General features: G+C 55.3%; 3 protein-coding genes across 14 annotated transcripts in view; 2 read left to right on the forward strand and 1 right to left on the reverse strand.

Annotated features, from left to right (window-relative positions):
• Nucleotides 1-2,442: 2,442 nt before the first annotated feature.
• Nucleotides 2,443-20,830, forward strand: part of LOC113628238 (calmodulin-alpha-like) — a 135,987-nt gene continuing 117,599 nt past the window's right edge. For 5 of the 12 annotated variants that reach the window (XM_027121534.1, XM_027121536.1, XM_027121530.1 and 2 more), the window contains exons 1-3: nt 14,700-15,222; nt 15,798-16,501; nt 18,727-20,597. The gene's annotated coding sequence lies outside the window, so the exon portion shown is untranslated. Of the gene's footprint in view, nt 2,454-14,699; nt 16,502-18,472; nt 20,598-20,830 lie in introns of those variants that run through there. The other 7 variants (XM_027121532.1, XM_027121535.1, XM_027121529.1 and 4 more) reach the window with 6 other exon arrangements.
• Nucleotides 3,813-10,378, forward strand: LOC113628236 (uncharacterized). The gene is made up of 3 exons (XM_027121519.1): nt 3,813-4,453; nt 5,058-5,172; nt 5,577-10,378. Exons 1-3 carry the CDS (start codon nt 3,901-3,903, stop codon nt 6,073-6,075), a joined length of 1,167 nt encoding a protein of 388 aa, XP_026977320.1. The 5' UTR covers nt 3,813-3,900; the 3' UTR covers nt 6,076-10,378.
• On the reverse strand, nt 12,700-14,444 carry LOC113628241 (calmodulin-like protein 5). Its single transcript, XM_027121540.1, is given in 2 exon segments — nt 12,700-13,338; nt 13,341-14,444. Coding segments are annotated over 2 exon segments (438 nt in total). The 5' UTR covers nt 13,411-14,444; the 3' UTR covers nt 12,700-12,970.

Below are 20,830 nucleotides of genomic sequence, written 5' to 3' on the forward strand. Positions count from 1 at the left end.
TCTAGTGACCTCCTACTCATCCTGAATCAGGCTTGTTTTGCCCCGTGTATGGCAACCCAAAATGCTGAGACGCCAAGGTTTGCAGCAAAGAGAGGGATTATTCGCAAGGCAGCCAGGCGAGGAGATAGGAAAACAAATCTCCAATCCGGCTCCCCGAAGGCAAGCGGCCGGGGCACTTAAGGGATGAGGACTAAAGAAGCAGGGTGATCCGAGGCTTGGGGAGCGTGGGGAGAGCTGATTGGGAAAAGGTGTGGTGATGGTCGTTCTGCGCAGGCGTAACTAAGCTACAGGCCTCTGCACGTTCAAAAGGTCACCCACCACGTGGACATGCACGCCTGCCCAGTTGAAGGGTCAGTGGTCCCACCCAGTCTTAACCAGCTCAGTTCGAACTGGACACAGCTGACTCTCGCTCAGCTGAACTAGACGCAGCTGACTCCAACTTTCTGGAAAAAAACTGGAGCAAACATCTTATTGTTTAGGCTCCATGCGGCCTGGAGAACAAGCAAGTTTTTTGTAGCAACAATTAAAACAACCTTGATTAGTAAAGGCAGGTGTGATGGAGTTAGTTAATGATCACCCTCGGTTTTGATCCTTCAGACCCAGCTAGGCCTCCCCTGTTGCAGGCCTCTGACACCCCTGTAGACCCATCCCCCCGCTGCGTCCCCACCGCACCGGGGGTCTGTGGCTACCCCTGTGACATTTAACACTTTCCAGTGTGAGCATCACCTTCTCTACTCGTCTGTAAGATTACTGGTCTTCGTGTCCTACCCACCAGTTCTCCTGAGGTAGAGAAAGTGCTTGGACGTGTTTTTGAAGCCACTTCTGCCTTACTCGGTCCTGGAGGAAGCCAGACACTATGCTGTGAGGACACTCACGCTGGCCTGTGGAGAGGCCCCCGGGCGGAGGAACTGATGCCTCGTGCCCACAGCCAACACCAGCTTGCCCACCGCGTGAGGGAGACACGGAGTGGGGGGCAGACCTCGTGCCCCAAGCCGAGCCTTTGGATGATGCAACCTCATCAAAGATGCTGGGCCAGAACCACTCTTTAATTTGCTCCTGGAGAAATTGTGAGATTGTGTGTGCTGATGAAGGTTTTGCAGCCGAGGGTGACGTCCAGTTAAGTCCATTGCACCTGTACCTGCCTCACCCATGAAGCTCGCTTTCATTGCTGCCAGGAAAGACTTGAACATCCTCCACATGTCACGGAGCCCAAACAATAAGATGTTTGCCCTAGCTGTTTTCCAGGAACTTGGAGTCAGCTGTGTCTAGTTCAAGCCCCAGCCACTTAAGGCTGCTTAGGACCACTGACCCTCCAACTGGGCATGCACAAGTATCTGCTTAGTGACCTTTTGTCATCAGGAGCCCAAAACGCCACCTTCAGAACTGCTAACTCCTCCGTCTTCTGAACAAGCTCCCGTGGAAAAGCCTGCAGCTTAACACCTGCTCAGAACAACAATGAAACTCACCTTTTTCTTATTTCCAATCACCTTTCTGCCACGCCCCATGCCTCAGACTACGCTGCTTCCTTACCCCATAAATACCCCAGGCCCTCGCCTTCGGGAGGTAGGTTTGCGGTTTGTTCTCCAGTCTCCTCGTCCGGCTGCCTCTGCTCTTTCTCGGCTGCAAACCTCAGTGCCTCGGTGTCTGGCTGCTACGCAAACTGAGCCAGGTTTAGTAACAGTTTTTACGGAACTTCTTATCGTAGTGATAGGTAAGTACAGACCCTGATAGGTGAGCTGGGTTGGAGCTGTCGTGGGGAGACCTGGGGAGAGCCCGGTCTGAGGGGGCTCATAGGCCCTGGGGTTTGGACCAAACCAGAGAGAGCAAGTTAGTGTAAACCTCAGGAAGAGAAACCAAGGCTCGTCTCCCGGGGCCCCAAACAGGGGAGTAGGTCATAAACATCAACCAGACGCAGCTGTGGTCTAAGGCCTGATGCCCTCTGTCCCTGAATCCTGCATCCCACTGGACAAGGCAAACAAGCTGACCTTGAAAGCCCCGGTCTTACTCAATCTCTTGACTTTACAGCGGAGGACTGACTTGTCTGCTGGGTTGAGAGCTGCGCCCCGTTCCTCTGACTCCAGCTGAGCTGCTCCGGGCTGCACTGCCCCACGGACTGGCTTCAAGGCTGATCGCCTCCCTCACCCACGCATCACCTCCCCCCGCCTACTGGCCAGGACGGTAGTCACTCCCCCAATGGCCTGTCCTTCACGCTTCTGGTGGCTCTTGCACTAATTGCGGCGGTAACTCAACATCCAGCCTGGGCGGTGTCTGCAATCTCCCCCAGGTTCTACCTGGTGTTCCCCAGGGGACCCCTTAAATTCAGCTACACAGCTTCCCACCCACCCCCAGGCCTGGGCAGGACTCTCGTCACCCAGTCTCTGGAGACGTCCTTTCTTCAGTCTCCGGAGAGATCCTTTCCTCAGAAGCAGGGCTGTCTCCCAGCCTCTGCAGCCGTGTCCCCAATGTGCTGGGAGGCCCAGCAGGAGAATGAGATGCAGAGGAGAGCCTGCAGGGCAGCCTTAGAAAGGCTCTCTTCTCTCTGCACCTCCTCACTACCCTTCCATCCAGACTTCTGTGTACACTAGAAGGTTCCAGCAGTGACTTGGCTAAGCCCCTGGCTTCAGAGCTTGGGCAGGTTTTCCAGATGACCTGCCGACTGTCACCTATTCATTTGTATTGAGAATATTTTCTGGATGCCTTCCGAACTCCCTCCTGGAGTTACTTAACTGGCCCTTCGTTCTCCACCTCCCCTGGACCCGAAGAACAAGCCCTCTCTCTTCTCTCCTCACTTCAGACCAAACAGTGACCATCCCCCTCCCACCCCCTGCTTCTCCGCCTCCCTTTGGGTTGGATGGAAACCTACAGGTCACGATGCAGGAAATGGTCCCTGGTGCTCTTCTTGATGAGCAAAAACAAGTTCTGAGACCTCGGGGAGTTTTTGCAAACCTTTGGAAATGAATCAGAAGTTTTGAAAGTTGAATCTTTAAAAAGGTCCCCCCGTGGCTGCAGCCAGATTTTGGCCCCTGGCTTGAGTTCTGAGCTCCCTCTGGTCTTGAGAAAGGGTTAGGAAGTGCCTGTGCTGTGCCCCCTCCCCAGGGGGAGAGCCAAGGTAGGCAGGCTGGCTGCACCTGCAGGAGCTCGAGGCCCAGGGCCCCTCTGCCCCCACCTGCGCCTGCCCTGCCCCCGGCTCCCCCTGGAAGAGTCTATGTAGGTGAAGTTCTCTCCTGCATCCCTCACTGTCACTTATCCTCTGTCTTTCTCATTCTCCAAGGCACTCATCTTTCCCTCTTGGGACTCGCTCAAGCCCACGCCTTCCGTGGCCTCAGCCCATCCTCAGTATAATGGAAGGTTTGGAGCACATCCAGGCCCAGTCATTTAGAGCCACAGTCACAATTCTGCATTTTTTAACCATTCTCTACCCGCTATTCTTTAATCGACACATTCTGCGTTTAGTTAAGTGTATTTAAAAGATGGTGATTATAAGTGGAAAACCAGCTTCCCTCGCTATAACCAGAAGGAAACAATAACAATCACCATCCTGAAAGCAACACGGTAAGTCCTGCCCGAGACACTCTTGCCTTGAAAGGGAGGTCACCTCTCTCCTTTGTTACCTTTGCCAGGTTAAGTCCTAAAATCATCTCAGGTACCATCAGGCCCCAAACTTTAGTCAACAACGGACTCCCTTTCAGATCTACCAGTTTAGGACTTCCCTGGTAGTCCCGTGGTTAAGACTCCACGCTTCCACTGCAGGGGGCATGGGTTCGATCCCTGGTCAGGGAACTAAGATTCCACGTGCCACGCAGCATGGCCAAAAAATTAAAAGAAAAAAAGTCTACAAGTTACTTTTCTGTTTCTTTCTCCCCTCTCTTCCGCCCCCACCCCGTAATAATCATAACATACATGCAAACACAATCCTCTGGTCTAAAAGTGCGTATGCCAAAAAAGCGTTTTTGTTTTTGTTCTTTTTTTGCTAGCACCAACCACGGAGCAAGACACCAGCATTGTCTGGGGAGCGATAACAGGCTGTGTTTCCAATATCTCTGCCCACTGGCCCTGACAGATACCGTGGTGGTTCCTGCCAGGAAATCCCCTCTGCCTCATGGAAAACCCAGAAGAGGAAGTAGAGTCGCGAGGACTGTTCAGGCTCCACCCCAAGATGTTGGAGTGAAACCAGCTCATCTTCTCGGGTCCGGAAGCCCATGGGCTCTGCACACGCTTGCAGGGACCCGGGAGCCTGCGACAAGACACACACACACCACCGAAGCCCCATGCGGTTGCCTCTGCACCATGTTTAACCAGATCCGAGCTGGTTTGGAGTCCAACTACCACTTGATAAAGCCCGCAGAGGAAGAGCTGTTGCTACCTCCGTTTTGCAAACGAGCAAACCAGGGCCAAGAGCTCTGCCAGAGATCTAACAAGGTCAGCTTCGCTCCCGCACCCACAGTGGGCATGAGTAAGTCCTCACCAAATGTATTGCCCTTCCTTCCCGAACCCCGAGGCCACTTGTGTGTTCTGAGCAGCTGTAGGAGGAAAGCCTGGGTCGGCCTCTGCCCTGGTGCCCCCAGCCCACCCCGCCATGCCCACAGACTTCCCTGGGCCTCCTCTCCTGGTGATAGGGCGCCCTGTCCTGCCTTCTCTCCCCTCAGGGACCATGACACCCGTCCTTGCCTGGGCCATAGCCCCAGGGAACAGCTGGGCCTCAGTTACAGGGTTGCATCCTCACGTCAAAGACCACCCGCCACCCAACCCCTCTGCCCGGGGTTAACGGGGCTCGGCCTCGGGAGTTGGGGGCTGGGGGGCTCGGCCTCGGGAGTTGGGGGGTGGGTGCCCCCCCAGCCCTTCTCAAACCCCTGGCTCTCACTTCCAGGGCCTGGCGTGTGGCTGCCCCACAGCCTAGGAGGCCTCTGTCCCCCCGCCTGCTCTGGCCTCGCAGTGGAGGGTCTTCAAGAATCTCGCATCTGACACCTCCCAACTTTTCTCCCACCCCGGACCCCTGCTATTCCCCAAACTGTGTTTTCACCCAACAAACCACAGTTGCTGCATCATTTGTTTTCCAGATGTGATCAAAGATGGGCGGAGCTGCTCAGACGTCCCTGAGCATCAGGAGAAACTCGCTGGCTCTGCTGGGCGATGCCCTGGAGAGCCAGGGAACTCCTTCCTCGACATGCATTTGTGAGCAAGTGCTGGACACTTTTTACCCACTTATACTTGTCTCTTGTGGCTGCTGGAATGAGTGACCGCAAACCTGGTGGCTCTGTCCTCACAGATCTGGAGGCCAGGTGTCTGTGGGCAGGTGGGGCTGGTTCCCAACGGGAGGCTCCGGGGAGAGTCTCCTCCTCGCCTCTTGGGGTGCTGGTGGCTGTCTGCATCCTCGGCACACCTGGCTTGTAGAAGCAACCCTTCCATCCCTGGCCTTCCCCACTCTGTCCAGGGTCTGTTTCCCAGAGAAAACTTCACACATCGTTAGAGTTCAACACATAAATTTGGGGGGACACAAAATGCAGCCCGTAACACTCAGTATTTCCAATAAAACAAGGATCTTTAGACCCACCTTCTAAACGATTCCCAAACTACAGAACCGTTGAACTTCAGAAACGGGAGGAACATCAACGTCCATCCAGCCCAGGACCCGCGAGATGGGTGAGACTCCTCCACGGTCCTTCCCAAATGTCTCCCGAGCATCTTAGGGAACGCCTCTGTCCCCCGTCTCCCGAGGCAGCCCCAGACCCCTCGGGTGGCCCTGTGGTCTGGGAGCGTCATCCTGCTGAGCTGCCGTCGGGCTCCCCACCCCACCTCACCCCCCGCCCCCAGCACACATGCCGGCCCTGGGGCCGCTTGGAGCAGGTCCGAACCCCTTTCCAGGGGCGGCTCTTCAGCTGTGCAGCAGCCACTGTTCGGGTCTTCCTGCTCTGGGCTGAACGCCCCCCCTGCAGTGTCTTCCTTGTCACCCTTCTCTGGGCAGGTTCCAGTCCATCTCTACCCTTCACCGAGAAGGTGAGGCGCCTGGAAATGAAAGCAATGGTCGTGTCTATGCTGTTCATCCATCCTATGAAATCAGCCCCGCCGCTGGGATAACAGCAATGCGCAGGACGCATGGAGTCCAGCGGTCCTGACACTCATGTTCTGGCGGGGGCGGGGGGAGGAATGGTGGACGCAGAGGAACAAGCAAGGGACAGAGCGGAGCCATGCTCCCTGGAGTGGAAGCACGACCGTCAATAGTGAGGCAGGCACTCTGGGCTGAGATCCAATGACAAGGATAGCAGCTCAGGCAAAGTCCCTAAGGTAGCAGAGCCCCCCTCCTGCACACCCCCTTCCCAAAGGCCCCACCAGCTCCTTTCTCTCTCCAGACCTTAGGTGCTTCTGAAGCAGGGCCAGCCCAGGGGCAGCTCAGCCAGTGCAGGCCCACCCAAGGTCATCGCCCTGGGAAGGAGGCTCGTCCTTAAAGACAGAGATTCCAGAATTTCAGTGGCTTCGAGGAGAGAGGATTATGTAGCAGTTTAGGCAGCCCACACTTCTCTGGACAAGCACGGGGTCCGGGTGTTTGGTGCCTTCCCCAAAGGTATGAGGCTGCTTCTGACCAGGACGAACCACGAGCCTAAAGATGGGCACAGAGGGTGCTTAAAAGGCAGGCTCTGCAGTCCTGGCTCCAGTGAACCCCGAACTCTCCCTGGGCCTGAAATGCCCACTACCCACATGGTCTTAGAAGCCCTGGACACTGAGAGACCCGGCTGAAACGTCATGTCCAGCTGCCTCTGCCCCCGGCAGGGTGAGTCCCCATCCCAGGGGGTACCAGCTCTCCAGTGGGCACCCCCTCCCCAACAGCGATCATCTGTGCCCACGTTAGTCCCCGATACAGGGAGCTTTCAAAGTGGAGGCTTTCTTGCATCACCAGCGCCTAACACTGTGTCAGGAAATAATGGTGAAGGAAGAAGAGAAGGAGGGGAAGATGCAAGGACAAAGGAGTCCCTGAGCTCCAGCAGGAGCCCGGCTCTCGGGGTGAGTGTCGGCTCCTCTTTGCACACTCGGGCGGCTCCCATCTCCCCCTGAGCCTGCTGTGACCTTCCCCCCATCCTCACAGGCCCACGGGGAGGCGTGGGGCTCAAGGAAACACTGTGGGAGGAATGAATGAGTGAGTGAATGTCACCGCCATCACCACCTCGCTGTCGTGACCACACGGGTCTGGATGCAGGAAAACTAGTACTCCTTGAGAGCACTGGCATCCCCTCCCCGAGAACTGACTTCCTTCTGGGCCAAAGGTCAGAAAGGTGGGGGCTCCATGTTGGCTCTCAGGGGGCAGAGCAGGTGGGGGGCCGTGGGTCACACAGCAGAGTACTGTCTGTTCCCAAAGTGACTCAGACTGGACTTGGGTGACAGCAGCCTCCCAGTGTGGGCTGCAGAGCCTGTGCTCGCCACCCTGCTCCACCCCCCAGCACTGCGCCCCCTTCCTAGTGGGCCAGAGGAGGCTCAGGCCTGGGGCACTGGGCAGAACCATGGCTTCGGGGCAGGTAAGGGTTTCATACTCTTCTTGGCTTCTCAACCTTGGCCATACAAGCACCTGGGAACATGAAGCAGGTGGCTTAGCCCGGGATCCCTGGACCAAGGAGAGGGTCATAACATCATGGAGGGGGAGGCCCACACGTGGCCTTTCTCAAAAGCTCTGCAGGTGCTTTAGTTGGCAACCAGGAGTGAGAATCACAGCTTATAGAGAAGGCTCGGGCTGGAAGGGCAGAGGTGATGCAGGAAGCTCGTGCCAGTGCCCTAGGGCGGGGTCATCTGAGTGGGAAAGAGACCCAAGCGCCCGAGATAGCCAACAGCGGCAGGTGAGCAAGACGGAGCTTGCAGAGGCACTCGGGCCCTTTCCCAAGTTGTGGTAATAACGGAGCAGAACACAGGAGGGGCAGGTGAGGTCACCTGTGCTGGGTAATGCCGGGGGTGGGGGGAGGGCCCTGGTTTCCCAGGAGTGGGCTGCTCCCTCTGGAGCGTGACCACCCAGCAGAGTCCTGGTGAAGGGGAGGGGTAGGGCAGCCATATTCATGACCCCCAAACTCAGAACCCGAACAGGTTGACAGAAAATGGGGCTGGATAATTTATCTGGATTGTTCCTGAGAATCTAGGGCATAGCCTGTATCTATTGAGAACATACTCTTAACTTCTTTTTTGGGGGGGAGTGGGGTGCTTGAAGAGAGAAGCATTGATCTGAAATCTTATCAACTGGTACAAGTGGCCTGACATCTAAATGGTTGTTTGTCCTACCAGTTACCTGCCCTGGAATCTATTTCCCTCCTACACCGAGAGGGAAAGAACTTTGTGATGGTTAACTTTAATGTGGCATCTTGGCTGGGCTAAATGGAGCTGGGGAAACTGTTAATGGGTGCGTGTGTGAGGGTGTGTCCAGCAGCCCTGAGCATGTGACCGGGTTCAGCAGATTTCTCTCCCCATTGTGGGTAGGCATCACCCAATCCACTGAGGGTCCCAAACAGAACAAAAAGGGAGAGGAAGGGCAAGTTCACTCTCTGGTTTGAGCTGAGACATCCACCTTCTCCTGCCCTCGGACATGGGTCTGGTTTGAGCCTTCAGACTAAGATCAGGAGGCTGTCAGCTCCCGAGGCTCAGGCTTTGGTTTGGACTGAACTACGTCCCCAGGTCTCCCGGGTCTCCACCCACAGCAGGCAGGTCCTGGGGCTTCTCTGCCTCCTCCGTAATGCATGAGCTGATTCCTATAACAAATCTCCTCGTGTCTCTACAGACCCTACCGGTTCTGTGGCTCTGTTTCTCTGGAGAACCCGAATACAGAACAGCTGGGATGTTATGATCATATGCGGACTGTCTTCATGGTTCTTAGAAGCCGGGGCATAAGGTGCCCTCTCTCTCCAGTCACACATCTTCCCGTCGAGTGTGAAGTTGTAGAGATTCCTTTTCACCCCATCGGCAGCATGGGAGCCACCTCCTCCCTGCAGAGGTCATGCCTCGTGTGGGAGGGAGCCTGCCAGGTCTCCGGGCATCTAGTGCAGACGGTGGGAGGGTTTGTACTAAACCAACCCCAATCCAGAAATCCACACGCCCTGAGCTCAATGGGTTTACAATCTAGGGTAAATGTTGATGACTTTTATTTTGTTATGTGGGGTCCTGAGGAGGGAGACTTGGCCTTGTTCACAAGGAATTACAATACGAGATGCACTTTGAGAGACTCATAGTAAGAGGGAGATGTTTAGTCATTCACTCCAAGGGTATATGTTAAGGATCCACAACATGCTAGGTCCTGTTCGGGAGGCCTTCCTGGAGGAGGAGGCATTTGATATGGACCTTAGAAGGCCTGTCAGGAATAGATATAAATTAAGATTTAAAAGATACAGGGACAATTCAGTGAAGAAAATGTATTATTTAGTATATGGAATTTGAAACATCTGTTTTGACCAGAGGTAGCATAATTCATTAAAATCAATGCCTGGAAGGATTTGGAGGAATTTTTGCTTTAGTTGAGATTAGTTTTGTTTTCACCAAAGTGGTTTCACCCCAACCAGTTCCCGTAAATGTATCAGTTCAGTTCTGCTTAGCCAAATGTCAGTTTTGTGTGTGATTCACATTCCAGGCACTCGGGGTGAGTGTCGGCTCCTGTTTGCAGGACAGCAGCGAACAGGTCAGCTCCGCTCTGCGTCCACCCTGGCGATGAAATGCGACTGTTCATCTCTGTCAGGTTATCGTTCGATGTTTAGGTGAACTGACAGCAACTCAAACAATTTCCAAGCCACAGTCAAACTAAAAACTGAAATACCAAACTAAACAAAACTTCAGAGAAATATTCAGCAACGGCTAAGAACGTCTTATCCAATGTGAATCCCTGTAATCCTGTGAAGTGTCTTTAGAAATAATTTTCTGGGAAATTGGGAAATACCAGCAAGCGGACCATTTGCAGAACTAGTCTCAGCAAATGGATTTTCAGAGGTGGCTTTCAGAGCCCCCGGTTTACTGATGTGACCTCGAGCCGCCTTGGCTCCTGGGAGGCTTCTAGCTCGCTCTCCTTATCCTCTTGGGGTCTAGATGGGGCAGGGAAGCTTCAGGACTAGGGGCTAGGTAACCTGGGCCACCCCCTCACCACCACCAAGGTCATCCAGGCCACCTGGAGCCAACGTGAAGCTCTTTTTCTGTCCCCTGCAGTGTCCGGTGTAAAGAGAAAGTCACTAAAACACAGGCCGGCAGATTTAAGAAGATGGTGAAGCCCTGGTCCCCACCAGACCCCTCCCCAGGGCTCCTTCCTCCAAGGGTGGGCCCACCGGGACGCCCCCTGGAAAGCAGCTGCGGTCCATCCAGGTCCTTCTCTCATCCGAGGCCTGAAGTAAGTCACTTCCTCTCCCAGACCCCCAGATTCCCGTTCTGTTCCCCAGGCGATAGATGAAGAGATATTTCTGCTTTCTTCCTGCCCTGTGGCCCCATCGAACACTTTTCGGCAACAGCTCGGCAGGGGTGAGCCTCAGGGGTCCCACCTCTCACCCCAGCCTGACCCCCACCTCCCTGGACTGCTGGTGGCTTTACCTCTCTCCTTCCCTCTGTAAGTTCTAACCGTCCATGAACTGCTTGCATTGTTCTCAGTAGAACGTATTTTACACACACGAGAATATGGAGAATAAAGTAACATCCCTGTATTAGCATCCTAGAACCAGGCAGCCTAGGAAGCAAAACCTGGAGGCATTGATCAAGAGCCTCCCGGATCCCTCCTCCTCCCCCTCCAGAGGAAGCACCAGTCCTGAACTTGGAGTTTACTGAGTAGTGTTTTTAAGGAAAGAAAACCAGTTTTATACTCCACAGACTTGAGCCACTGTCCTCAGAGCTTTGGGCCTCACGGGACAGTAAGATGTCAAAATTAATGTTGGGCACTTGTGGAATTCCCCACACTTCAGAGGAAGTACGTGAAAGAAAAAAAAAACTCACAAAACTATCACTTACCATCATAGTCACTTCATGAAAGAAAGGACATTTAACACAAACTATAGAAAGAGCATATTCTCAGAATTTAAGAAACTGAATACATTAGGTTTGTCAAAACGTCTTTATTTTTCTTGTTTCCACACAGAGCCTGGAACACTTCCTCCTGGACCGGCCTGGCATTTAGGAACCTCTCATTTAGAAACTAACTTCTATGACCTGCGTCCCTAAGAGGATGGGGAGTTTCTTGGGGGGGGGAACCACCCGGGGGAACCACCCCCATCCAGGATGGGTGCCTGCTGCTGCCACCGTCCCCTCCTCTGATTGTGCCCCACTTCTTGTCTCCTGTCTTATCTCCTCCAGATGCTCCAGCCCCCGCCCCCCCGGAACCCTCAGGGACAGGAGCCTCCTGCCTTTCTTCTCTGTCTCCCCACCCTCCAATCCAGGTCTGAGGAAAGGACTTCGGCCAGACCCTGAGTCAGGGCTAGGATGGACGGGGCAGCCCTCTGTGAGGTCACGGGAGGCTGAGTGACCCACTGAAAATGTCCCCAAATGGAACAACTTCATCGATACCATAGCTGCACCTGGGTAGCGTGATACCGCTCCCACTGCACTGGCACAGAGCTGTCACTCACCCGCCCACGTGCCGGAATGAGGGGGATGGTAAAGGCCGGGCAGGTATTTTGCAATAACTCCTCAGGTAAGCGGGCTCTGCCTCTCCCTACCCTGCGCTGAGAACCTTCGCCTTGGCTCTGGCTAGGATGATTTTCGTTGCTGTTTTTTTTTTGGTTTGTGTTTTGTTTTGTTTTTTTCTTTTAGCCATGCTGCACAGCTTGAAGGATCTTAGTTCCCCGACCAAGTATCAAACCCACACCCTGGGCAATGAAAGCGCAGAGTCCTAACCACTGGCCTGCCAGGGAATTCCCCGGCTAAGAGAGTTTTTTAAAAACACAGCAACAGCACAGAAACCCAAGTTCAAATGGTACCTCAGCTTGACGCGGGGGGCAGTGCTGCAGGCAGACCCTCGTCTCCCATCTCCATGTTCTGGACTCCCCCCACCCCTCCATGGGCGCTCCCCAGCCTGGGAGCCACCTCAGAGCCCCCCACCACAGAAAGGCCCTGAGAGGCTGCAGCCAAGGGGTCTGGGGGGGCCCCTTCCTCCCTGAGCCGTGTCCTCCTCAGATCTGACTGGGAAACGCCCCCCCAAGTGCAGCCCTCTGCCCTTTACCCATCACAGCACCTCTCGTCCTTCCCGTTCCCACCTGTCCTGCCCTCCTTCAGGTGGGGCAGGGCCGGTCCTCCGGGGCCACCACCTTCACTGTAGAAGATCCCATGTCTCAAAGGCAGGACAAGCATACGTGTGCGTGCACGCGCTCACATATGCACGCATGCACACATGCATCTTTTTCTTTTAGTTCGAGCCTGAAGAACAGTTGGCTACACGCAAAGGATGATAAACTTCGTTTGTGGTGCAGGTATGTCCCAGCCCTTGGTCCAGGCTCCGGCCTCAGGTCCTGACCAGAAGCTCAGGCAGACCCTCGGGTCCCCTCCATCCCCCTCCATCCCCCTCCATCCCCCTCCATCCCCCTCCCACCCCCTCCATCCCCCTCTATCCCCCTCCCACCCCGTGGCGCTCACCAGCCTCCTCGTCCACGGGCATCAGATGGGGGTCTGCTGGCCGTGTCCCCCACTAGGGCCAAGTGAAAGAGGGAGAGGCTCAACAGAACCCCATCGTCTGGGGCCCTTGGACACCCGCCATTCAAGCGCAGTGTCACCACCTCGAAGCTCAGATCCCTTTTATTCCAATCACCACGTCACTTTGGGGTCCTCACAACAGCCCTGCGAGGTACGGAGCACCCCCGTCGTACGAGCACACGAGGTCTCGCCGGACAGAGAGCAGACACCGGGCCCAGGAGAGGCCAGGGGTCCCCACGGGGAGGCCCCTCCCACCCACCACCTAGACTGTCCCTTGGCGTCCCCGGCTCAGAAGCCGGGCCGGACCCCGCAGCAGGCCCGGCGTCAGGCAGGAGGGGGCGGCGGTCGGGAGGCTTCACTTCAGCATGAGGACGCGCACGAACTCCTCGTAGCTCACCTGCCCGTCCTGGTCCACGTCAGCTTCCCGGATCATGATGTCCAACTCCTCCTGGGACACCTCCAGCTGGGCCATGGCCTGCTTGAGCTCATCCATGCTGATGTGGCCGTCGCCATCCAGGTCAAAGGCGTGGAAGGCTGTCCTCAGGTCATCCGCTCTGGCCCGGGCCTGAACCCCCTTGGCTATCACTGCCAGGAACTCCTGGGAGCTGATGACACCATCCCCGTCCGCATCGTCCCTGGCGATGAACCCCTTCAGCGCGGCCTCTGACGGGTTCAGGCCCCGCTCCTGCATCACGGCGCCCAGCTCCTGGGTGCTGATGGCACTTTGTCCTTGTCGAATCTGTGGAAGGTCTCCATGAACTCGGCTGCCTGCTCTTTGGACAGCTGCTCAGCCATGTCTCTCGCACCTTCTACAGAGCTTGCTGCCAACCCGCCCAAGGGGCTCACGTCAGAGCTGGGACAAGCGGCGGGACCGAGGCTGTGTCGGTGTGAGGACAGAGCTCCAGCGGCAGCCTTGCCACAGGATGGGAACCCCTCCTTTGCTGAAAATCCGAGCAAAGGGAGCAAGAAGACTCCCTCCCCACCCCACGTCCTAGGGTGAAATCCTCCTCCCGGGGAGGGACAGGCGAGAAATGCAGGAACTGGAGCGGCCGGTCTGCCCAGGAGAGGTGGCAGGCACCCCGGGCCTCACCTACTCCCGATGGCCAACCACGGCACCCCAGAGGCTTTTGCCCATGTGACTCTCACAGGGACCCTGGCCAAGCTGGGGAGGGGGGCTCAAGAGGGCTTTCCCAATTTTAGAGACGGGTGGGAAGGGGAGAGGAGCCTCCCTCAGTGGACATGGCAGACACTGGAGGAGTGGAAGGGCTGTGTCCAGCGTTCCTGTGCTCTCTCGGGGCTGCTGGCCAGCTCTCATCCCATGGGGCGGGGCTGGTGGAGGGCAGATGGTGGTAGAATTGAGTGGGATTCTCCCAGAATGGCACTGCGGGCGTCATCGCTCTCCAGCCCCGTGTGGCTGGCAGATCCTTAGGCGGGGATGCGGCTGCCTGCCTTTTTGCTTCGGAAAAGCGGGGAGCCAGTTGCATTCAGAGCCTGGTGCACAGGTGGTGCTGAGACTTGTTTATTAACTGAATGTTCAAAGTGTGATTTCAGAGCTGAGGAGAAGGCTTCCTGTCCCTGCAGAATACTCCTCCTCTAGCTCCCCAGTTTCTCTGATTCCATTCTATTAAGACCAGGGTTCTCTACAGAGACACCAGGAAGGAGGAGACCCTTCATTTACAATCTCAGAGGGGTCCTGCCTGGGAGCTGCGGGAAGACTGGAAAGCACTGGGCTGGAGTAGGCAGCCCCTGAAGATGCCAGGGGGTAGGAGGATGTAGAATCGGGTGGCTGAAGCTGTGAACTTGGCCTGGCTCGTGGGTTTACTGTCAGCCCCAAGCACAGAAACCCGTTTAGGAAACTCCCTGGACCCACCGTCTTACCTGTTTCATCTCTGCCCACTGCTCTGTGTAGCAGAGTTTAGATCAAGAGCTCGGGCCATGGGGACCCTGCAGGAAGAGGGGCATCCCCTTCCTGGAGGATGTTGAGTCCCCTGCAGCTGTGACAGGACGGGTGACCCCCTCCAGGGCGGCTGGGTGAGCCCTTGGGGCGGAAGAGCCTTCACGTGCAGTAGCCGTGTGTCTGTGTGAGAGTGACGTGTGTGCATGAGTGTGTGTTGGTGGGAGGTGTGCAGGCCTCCAGAGCCAGCGCGAGGGCAGGTGGCTTCAGCTTCCCAGGGCCCTGACCTGGGAATACACGCCAGCGCGTCCACTGCTGTTTGGGTTTTGTGGGTGAAATACCGAGGAACCTGCAGGACAGGTCTTGGAGGCTCCTCTGCCTCCCCCGACTTGCAGGGACCTGCCCGTCCCTCCCCCTGTGCCAGTCTCCCTGGGGACGGCCCTGCCCTGCCCTTGCCCAGGGAGATCCACCCCGGGAAGCGAGAGAGGACACCGTGTGGGAGTCGCTGTCATCCCGGGAGACTAACCCTGGTTCCGCGCCCTTCTTCAGGCCAGTAGAGATGGCGGGTGATCGGGCTGCCCTCCCAGGACCCCTGCTGGGCCCGCACCCTGAACACAGGGCTCCCACCGAGGCCACAGAGCAGGTGGTTGATCACTGCCTTTGGACCCAGGAAGCTATGGGTACGGGGCTGGCTCCCCACAAGGCTGGGGCAGGTAACTTCGCCTCCCCTGTGGTAGATGTCGGGTCCTGTTTCCCATCAGCCATCTCATGGTTCCCAAGCTCACCCACCCTTATTGTTATCCCGCGTCTGAGCACCACCGCCCTGGGTCCCTTGAGCATCTTGCTTCCAAAGCCTGTACATAAGCCACAGATACGTTTCCAGGTCTCTTCTTGGACAGATGTTTAATTATTAAAACCATCTACATATTTGCAGTGATTATCCATCACTGCAATTTTCCCAACCTCCGTGGTTCACGGTCTCACCAATCCAGACGCCCTTTACCTCTCACCCCTAACTCGAATCTCAGCCTTCTTCTTCCTCTGATGGGATTCATTCCTACACCCACCTCCTCTCGTAACTCTTTTAACTCTTTTACATTCTAAGAAGTGGCCCTGAGGCTTTTGTCTTATCTACACAGCTGGTGTGTCTCCTTTCCATCCTCCCTCATCATAAGACCCTAGGAGCCCTTTCTATGCCACCATAGCTGTGGTCTCTCTGCCACAATCCTATCCAGCCAACAAGTTTCCTAGAAACAGAATGTGTTTCTCATACTGCTTCTTTCTTTAGGGAAATTGCTGTTTCCTGCTCTGGAGTCTCGTATCAGCTTTAACTGGTCGACAGTGAGGAAGAGCTCTGTACACGATACAACACGGCCCCTGGTACTCTGCCACCCTCGGTGATGGGTTGATGAGGACCTTTTGCATCTGTGTTCAGTGATGTCAGTTGTCACCAGCTTTACCCTTTCCGTGGACATCCATCCCCGCCTGTCAACACCTCATTGCCTAACCTGGTAGAGCCACGCCTATGCCTCTGCCCCATTTATCTGGGGGAGAGGGTGACGTTCATATTCACACCTGAGCTCCTGTGTGCCAGGTGCCATGCAAAGGGCTCTAAAGGGTGATCTCATCTTGTCCTCACTGTTTATTCCTATGTTCCAGGTGAAGCAACTGAGGCTCAGAGAAGTCACAAAACAGGTTCATGGAAGAGCCGGGAATTTGCATCTGGGTTTGCCTGACTGCAGAGCCCAACCCCTTCTGTCCCGCATCACGCATCACGGCACAGCTCAGCTTCTGATAACCGACCTTCACACGCCAGCCGCTGAGGACAGCCAGGCCCTGCCCCCGCAGCCCTTGGAGCCCTGATGAGAGCTGGCAGCCAGGCTCAACCACTCCATCAACACCTGACTGCATGAACTGTGGCAAAGCACGGGCACAGCTCTGCTCAGGGACCTGGCTTTGCTCTGGCAGAAGGGCGGGGGCTGTGGATCGATGGTAAGACCACAGACGAGCCTGAAGGAGATGTGTTTCAATCCCCGCTCTCTGCCTCTCACCAAGTACCTGGCTGGGCGGCACAGCCTAGATGATGCTGGTTACCTGATTCGAGTCAGTTTTACAGTTTCAATTAGCTAACTGGGTCAGTGGCTTTGGTGCACAGGTGGTTCTCAGGACTTCTCTATGAAGCCCTTGGAAACAATTTTACCGAGAACGCCATCATTTTGCAATATCCTTTCAGCATCACCTGCTGCCGTCAGTATTCATTAGGTCTACCACTGTTCTCCTATCTTCCGGAACATTGTGTGACAAGCTGCCCTCTGATCTAGCTTGACCTCCTCTCTATCTTGAGACCCTCGTCTCTGGCTCCGCAGATTCCTTTGAACTTGAGGTTTTTCCCCTAATTTTATTCCAATTTCTTCACCCGTGTTAGTAATGGCTGTGCTTGCTGAACAGGTGGAAACAATGCAGGTGTTTTGAAGATCTCTAGCCTTTAACTCTCCTTTCATAGCTTTCTTCACTTTTTAAAAGCATGCCTGACCACTTTCTGGCATCTTGAAAAGAGAGTGGAGCTTTTTCTCCTTCCTTGGTCCTCCGTTTTATTATAATTTTAACATCCTTCTGTTCTGTCCTGGCCGGAGTTCTCCTTGTCCTGCTCTCCACGCCCTCCCCCAGATCCTGGCTTGACTCGCCTGCTTGATTCCACAGCGCGCAGGATCAGAAAAGGCAGGTGTTTGCTGTTACGTGATTCTCTCTTTTTTTCTTGTTCGTAGAGCCTGTCATTTATACTGGCCCATTTCCCTTGGAGTATATTCCAAGCTGTTATCATTTACAGTGAAAAGTGCTCTAAACCAGTTCTAAATATTGGGTTCACAGTTTTTTGTTTGTTTCCTCAAGCTACACCACTTTCCCCTGAGATACACTTGCAATTCCTTCCTCCAAGTGGACTTTATTTGTATCTAGAAGGCACAGTTTTGGAATACCCTGTTTCATTTTTAGTAAGGTGTTGGGTGGATTGGGGCACAGCCTGGGGGGCCCTTTCTCTTACTGGCCACCATGAAGAGCTCCCCCCCAACCCAGAGCACCCTCCCCTTCCCCAGCACTTCACATGTCATGCATCGTCCATGTCCTTTCTGGAATGAAAACAGTGCCCGCCCAGGGTCTTCTCTCCCGAGGCTTCCCTCCGAAAGGTTGCCTTGGCCTTCATGCCATCAGGTCTAGGGGTCAGGGGCTGCCCAGGCCCAGGGATGCTCTCCAGAGCTGACCACAGAGCAGCCAGCTTTCCCAGGTGCCAGGAGGCCCGTCTCTCCTGCATCCAGTTGGTTACAGAGACCGCACAAATGTTGGTTCTGCTAGCGCCCCACTAGCGAAAATAGCGATTCCAGCTTTTAGTCCCTTCTCTCCCAAGAACTCAGATCAGGCACGAAGCCTGTGGTCTGGGTGAGGAAATGGAGGATGGAGGGGGTATTGGAGGGTGGGGTGCCAGGTCCCCAGACAGACCCTGCACTGAGCTCACCCCTCCTGCCTCAACGTCCCCAGGCGGGCACATGGAGGGCTTTCTGTTGGTGGCTCTCAGAGTCAGGACTGGACCTTGGTTCTCCCTGGGATGCTGGGACCACACAGTTGATGACACAGCGTCATAAGCCCTCTCGCCCCATCCTCCCCATCACACAGGCCACGAGTGGTACCAAGCCCCCACCCCACCCCCACCTTCACCCAATTCCAGTCGGTCACTCGTCCCGGGAGACCTGAGTTCTATCCCAGCACAGCCGTGTGACCTTGGTCAGAGCCTTTGTCATCCATTCAACAGATGTGCCGGAGCTAAGCTAGACCTCGAGAGCCTGCAGTGACCAGACACTCTCCCTTCCTCCAGGGAGACCGGGGCTGCAGAGAGATTCCCTCTGCCGCTGCAAATGCCCTCAGGTCCATTCCCCAAGGACAGCACCAAGAGGACCTGCCTTGGGCCAGGAGATCCTGGGCAGCACCAAGAGGACCTGCCTTGGAGCCAGGAGATCCTACTGCGAGGCCCATTTTTGTCCCTCACTAAGCAGTAGTACAGACCTGGGTAACTGCTCACACTTGATGGGTTACAGTGTCTGGAAAATGAGGGTGTTGCACTGGATGGTAGCTCTCAGAATTTCATTAGCAGTTGAGCCACGTTGCAAATGAAATCTTACTCGTATGACAGATAATCGTTAACATTCATTGGGCTCTTACTGTTCCAGCTACCCTCCTGAACCTTCCATGCATTGACGCACAGTGCCCTGGGCCACGCTGCGCCCAGTTTACAGGTGAGAACCATGAACCAGAGAGCTGCAATTTGCCCAACACAGATGACGCAGTTAAAAGCAGACTTTCCTGCTTGGCGGTGGGGAAAGGAAGGAAATCGAGTTGCTCCGCTTCACCTTCTCCTGCTTCCTTGGTGTCTCTGGAAGGACCTCTGCAGAGTCCAAGGGTCTCCGAGACCAAGTTCAAGTCCACTGGATGAATGACCTCAAAGGGAGCTGGAACTGTGATTTTCCAAGCCACTTTGCTCCTTCTGATGGCTTGTCCAGGTGCCCAGCTCACGCCCCAAGCCTCCTGCTTCCTCCCCACCTCACGGGCTCACCATTAGGTACACGCATTCACACATGAAGGCTTGAGCCTCGTGCATGTCCTCGCGCACGCGGGCGCACGCACACGCATCTTCCTGTATTAAACACAAAGGTTTTCATCACCACCGTAAACTTCAAAGGCTTGGAACTTGGAACCAACACCTTTCCAGCCTCTTAGTGAGTCCCAGACCCCTCGGGGGAGAGCAGCTTGTTCTCCTCAATGTAATTAGCACCACCGCCACCCAGCCCCCCCATCCCCTGGCGATGGGGACTTAGAGGAACAGACGGGCCTCCTAAACCACTTACCAAGTGCGTCTTGATATCAAAAGATTTGTAGCACGGAGTTCTAGCGCCTCCGCAATATCAGTTCCTGTAATCGTTTCGGTTTGTCAATTTTTTTCAAAACATCAGATACAAGTTTGAAAGGCGGGCGGGTCATACACGTGAGCCCTGGCCCCTCCAGCCTGCTCTCCTCTGGCCTCTGCCCCAAGGCCAGCCCGGAACCCCTTCCCCTGCCCACGGACAGGGCAGGCAGTGAGTGACTGCAGGACGAGCTACTTGGGAAAGATTACTGAGCCCTCAGGAATCACAAAACATCGTCCTTTTCCCAGGAAAGCAGACTTTGACTTGTTCGGCTACTTTTATTGTGAGATTTAGCACCGATGTGCTTTGGTTTTGGGTGATGGTTTAATGCTGAATTAAAGTGGCTCTCAGTTAAACACAGGCCACTTTATGTCCCTGTGTCGCCTTGGGCATGAAAGCACGATGAGGCCCCCAGAGACTGAGGGTGCAGGTGGAAGGATTAAAGGCAGGTGGGGCCCCGGGGTGTACCCTGGAGGCTGACTTGAAGACCAGACGCCTGGAGAAAGCAGCAGGACCTGCCAGGAGGACCCGCCAACCCAGGAAGACCCAGGAAACGCTCAGAACAATCCAGGCCTTTGGCTGCCTCCGCACTCGGCGGACTTCATTCCGCAGGTGAGGCCTCGAATCATAAACGCGAACCACCCGGCAGCGTGTGATCCCTGAGTAGGAGGCACAAGGCCGTGCCTGTGTCCTGGAAGATGACGTACCTGGTTATTTGTCAGACTTCAGTTCAACGATGCACAGCTCCGATCCCAGATCAGTGGTCTCCTCCCTGAACTGAAACTGCAGCCCAGCCCGGGACAGGCCTGGAGGAATCTTGATGATTCACACAAGACCAAGACTGAGCAAACGTCATTCTCAGAGCTGGCTCAGGCTCTGAGGCTGGAACGGCCTTCGGTGGGAGGTGAGAACGGGCCAGGACCCCTGGTTCCCACACAAGGAGCCCCCCCATCCCCCCAGCTGAGAAGACCCTCTCCTGGCAACGAGTGTGACTAAGAAAGTATTGCTTTTCCCGTGGTCAGTGGAAGTCGGAAAGTAGAGCAAAGCGTCGCCATCCCCTCCCGGCCTTGAAAAGTAAGAAGCAGTAGAGGAGCTGGTCAAGAATACGTGCGCAGTACAGAGGCCACCGCTGTCCCCAGGTGAGCCTGAACTCCACTGTCGGTGTCTCATCATTTCTGTTTGTTTTTGTCAGTCTTGTTGCTTCTTAGACTGAACTGCAAACATCCCAGAACAGCAATGCAAGCTGCATGCCCCCCGCAAACCCAGGCGTGTCTCATCATTTCTGGGAGATTTAGGGATGGAAAGTCAGAGGTAGGAACTTTAGCTGCTGAGACCAAACACCCCAAAGACAGCCTGAGACGAGGGATAGCCC

This window comes from Aethalodelphis obliquidens, unplaced genomic scaffold, assembly GCF_003676395.1.
Source record: "Aethalodelphis obliquidens isolate GAN/ISIS:26980383/991018 unplaced genomic scaffold, ASM367639v1 scaffold23, whole genome shotgun sequence".
Taxonomy (NCBI): domain Eukaryota; kingdom Metazoa; phylum Chordata; class Mammalia; order Artiodactyla; family Delphinidae; genus Aethalodelphis; species Aethalodelphis obliquidens.

Bases quoted from the DNA above. Each gene is read 5' to 3' on its own strand.
- LOC113628236 (XM_027121519.1), top strand. From the start codon at position 3,901: ATGCAAACACAATCCTCTGGTCTAAAAGTGCGTATGCCAAAAAAGCGT. The intron at 4,454-5,057 runs GTAAGTCCTCAC...TTTGTTTTCCAG, and splicing joins CGCACCCACAGTGGGCATGA to ATGTGATCAAAGATGGGCGG. The intron at 5,173-5,576 runs GTGAGCAAGTGC...CCCAAACTACAG, and splicing joins TCCTTCCTCGACATGCATTT to AACCGTTGAACTTCAGAAAC.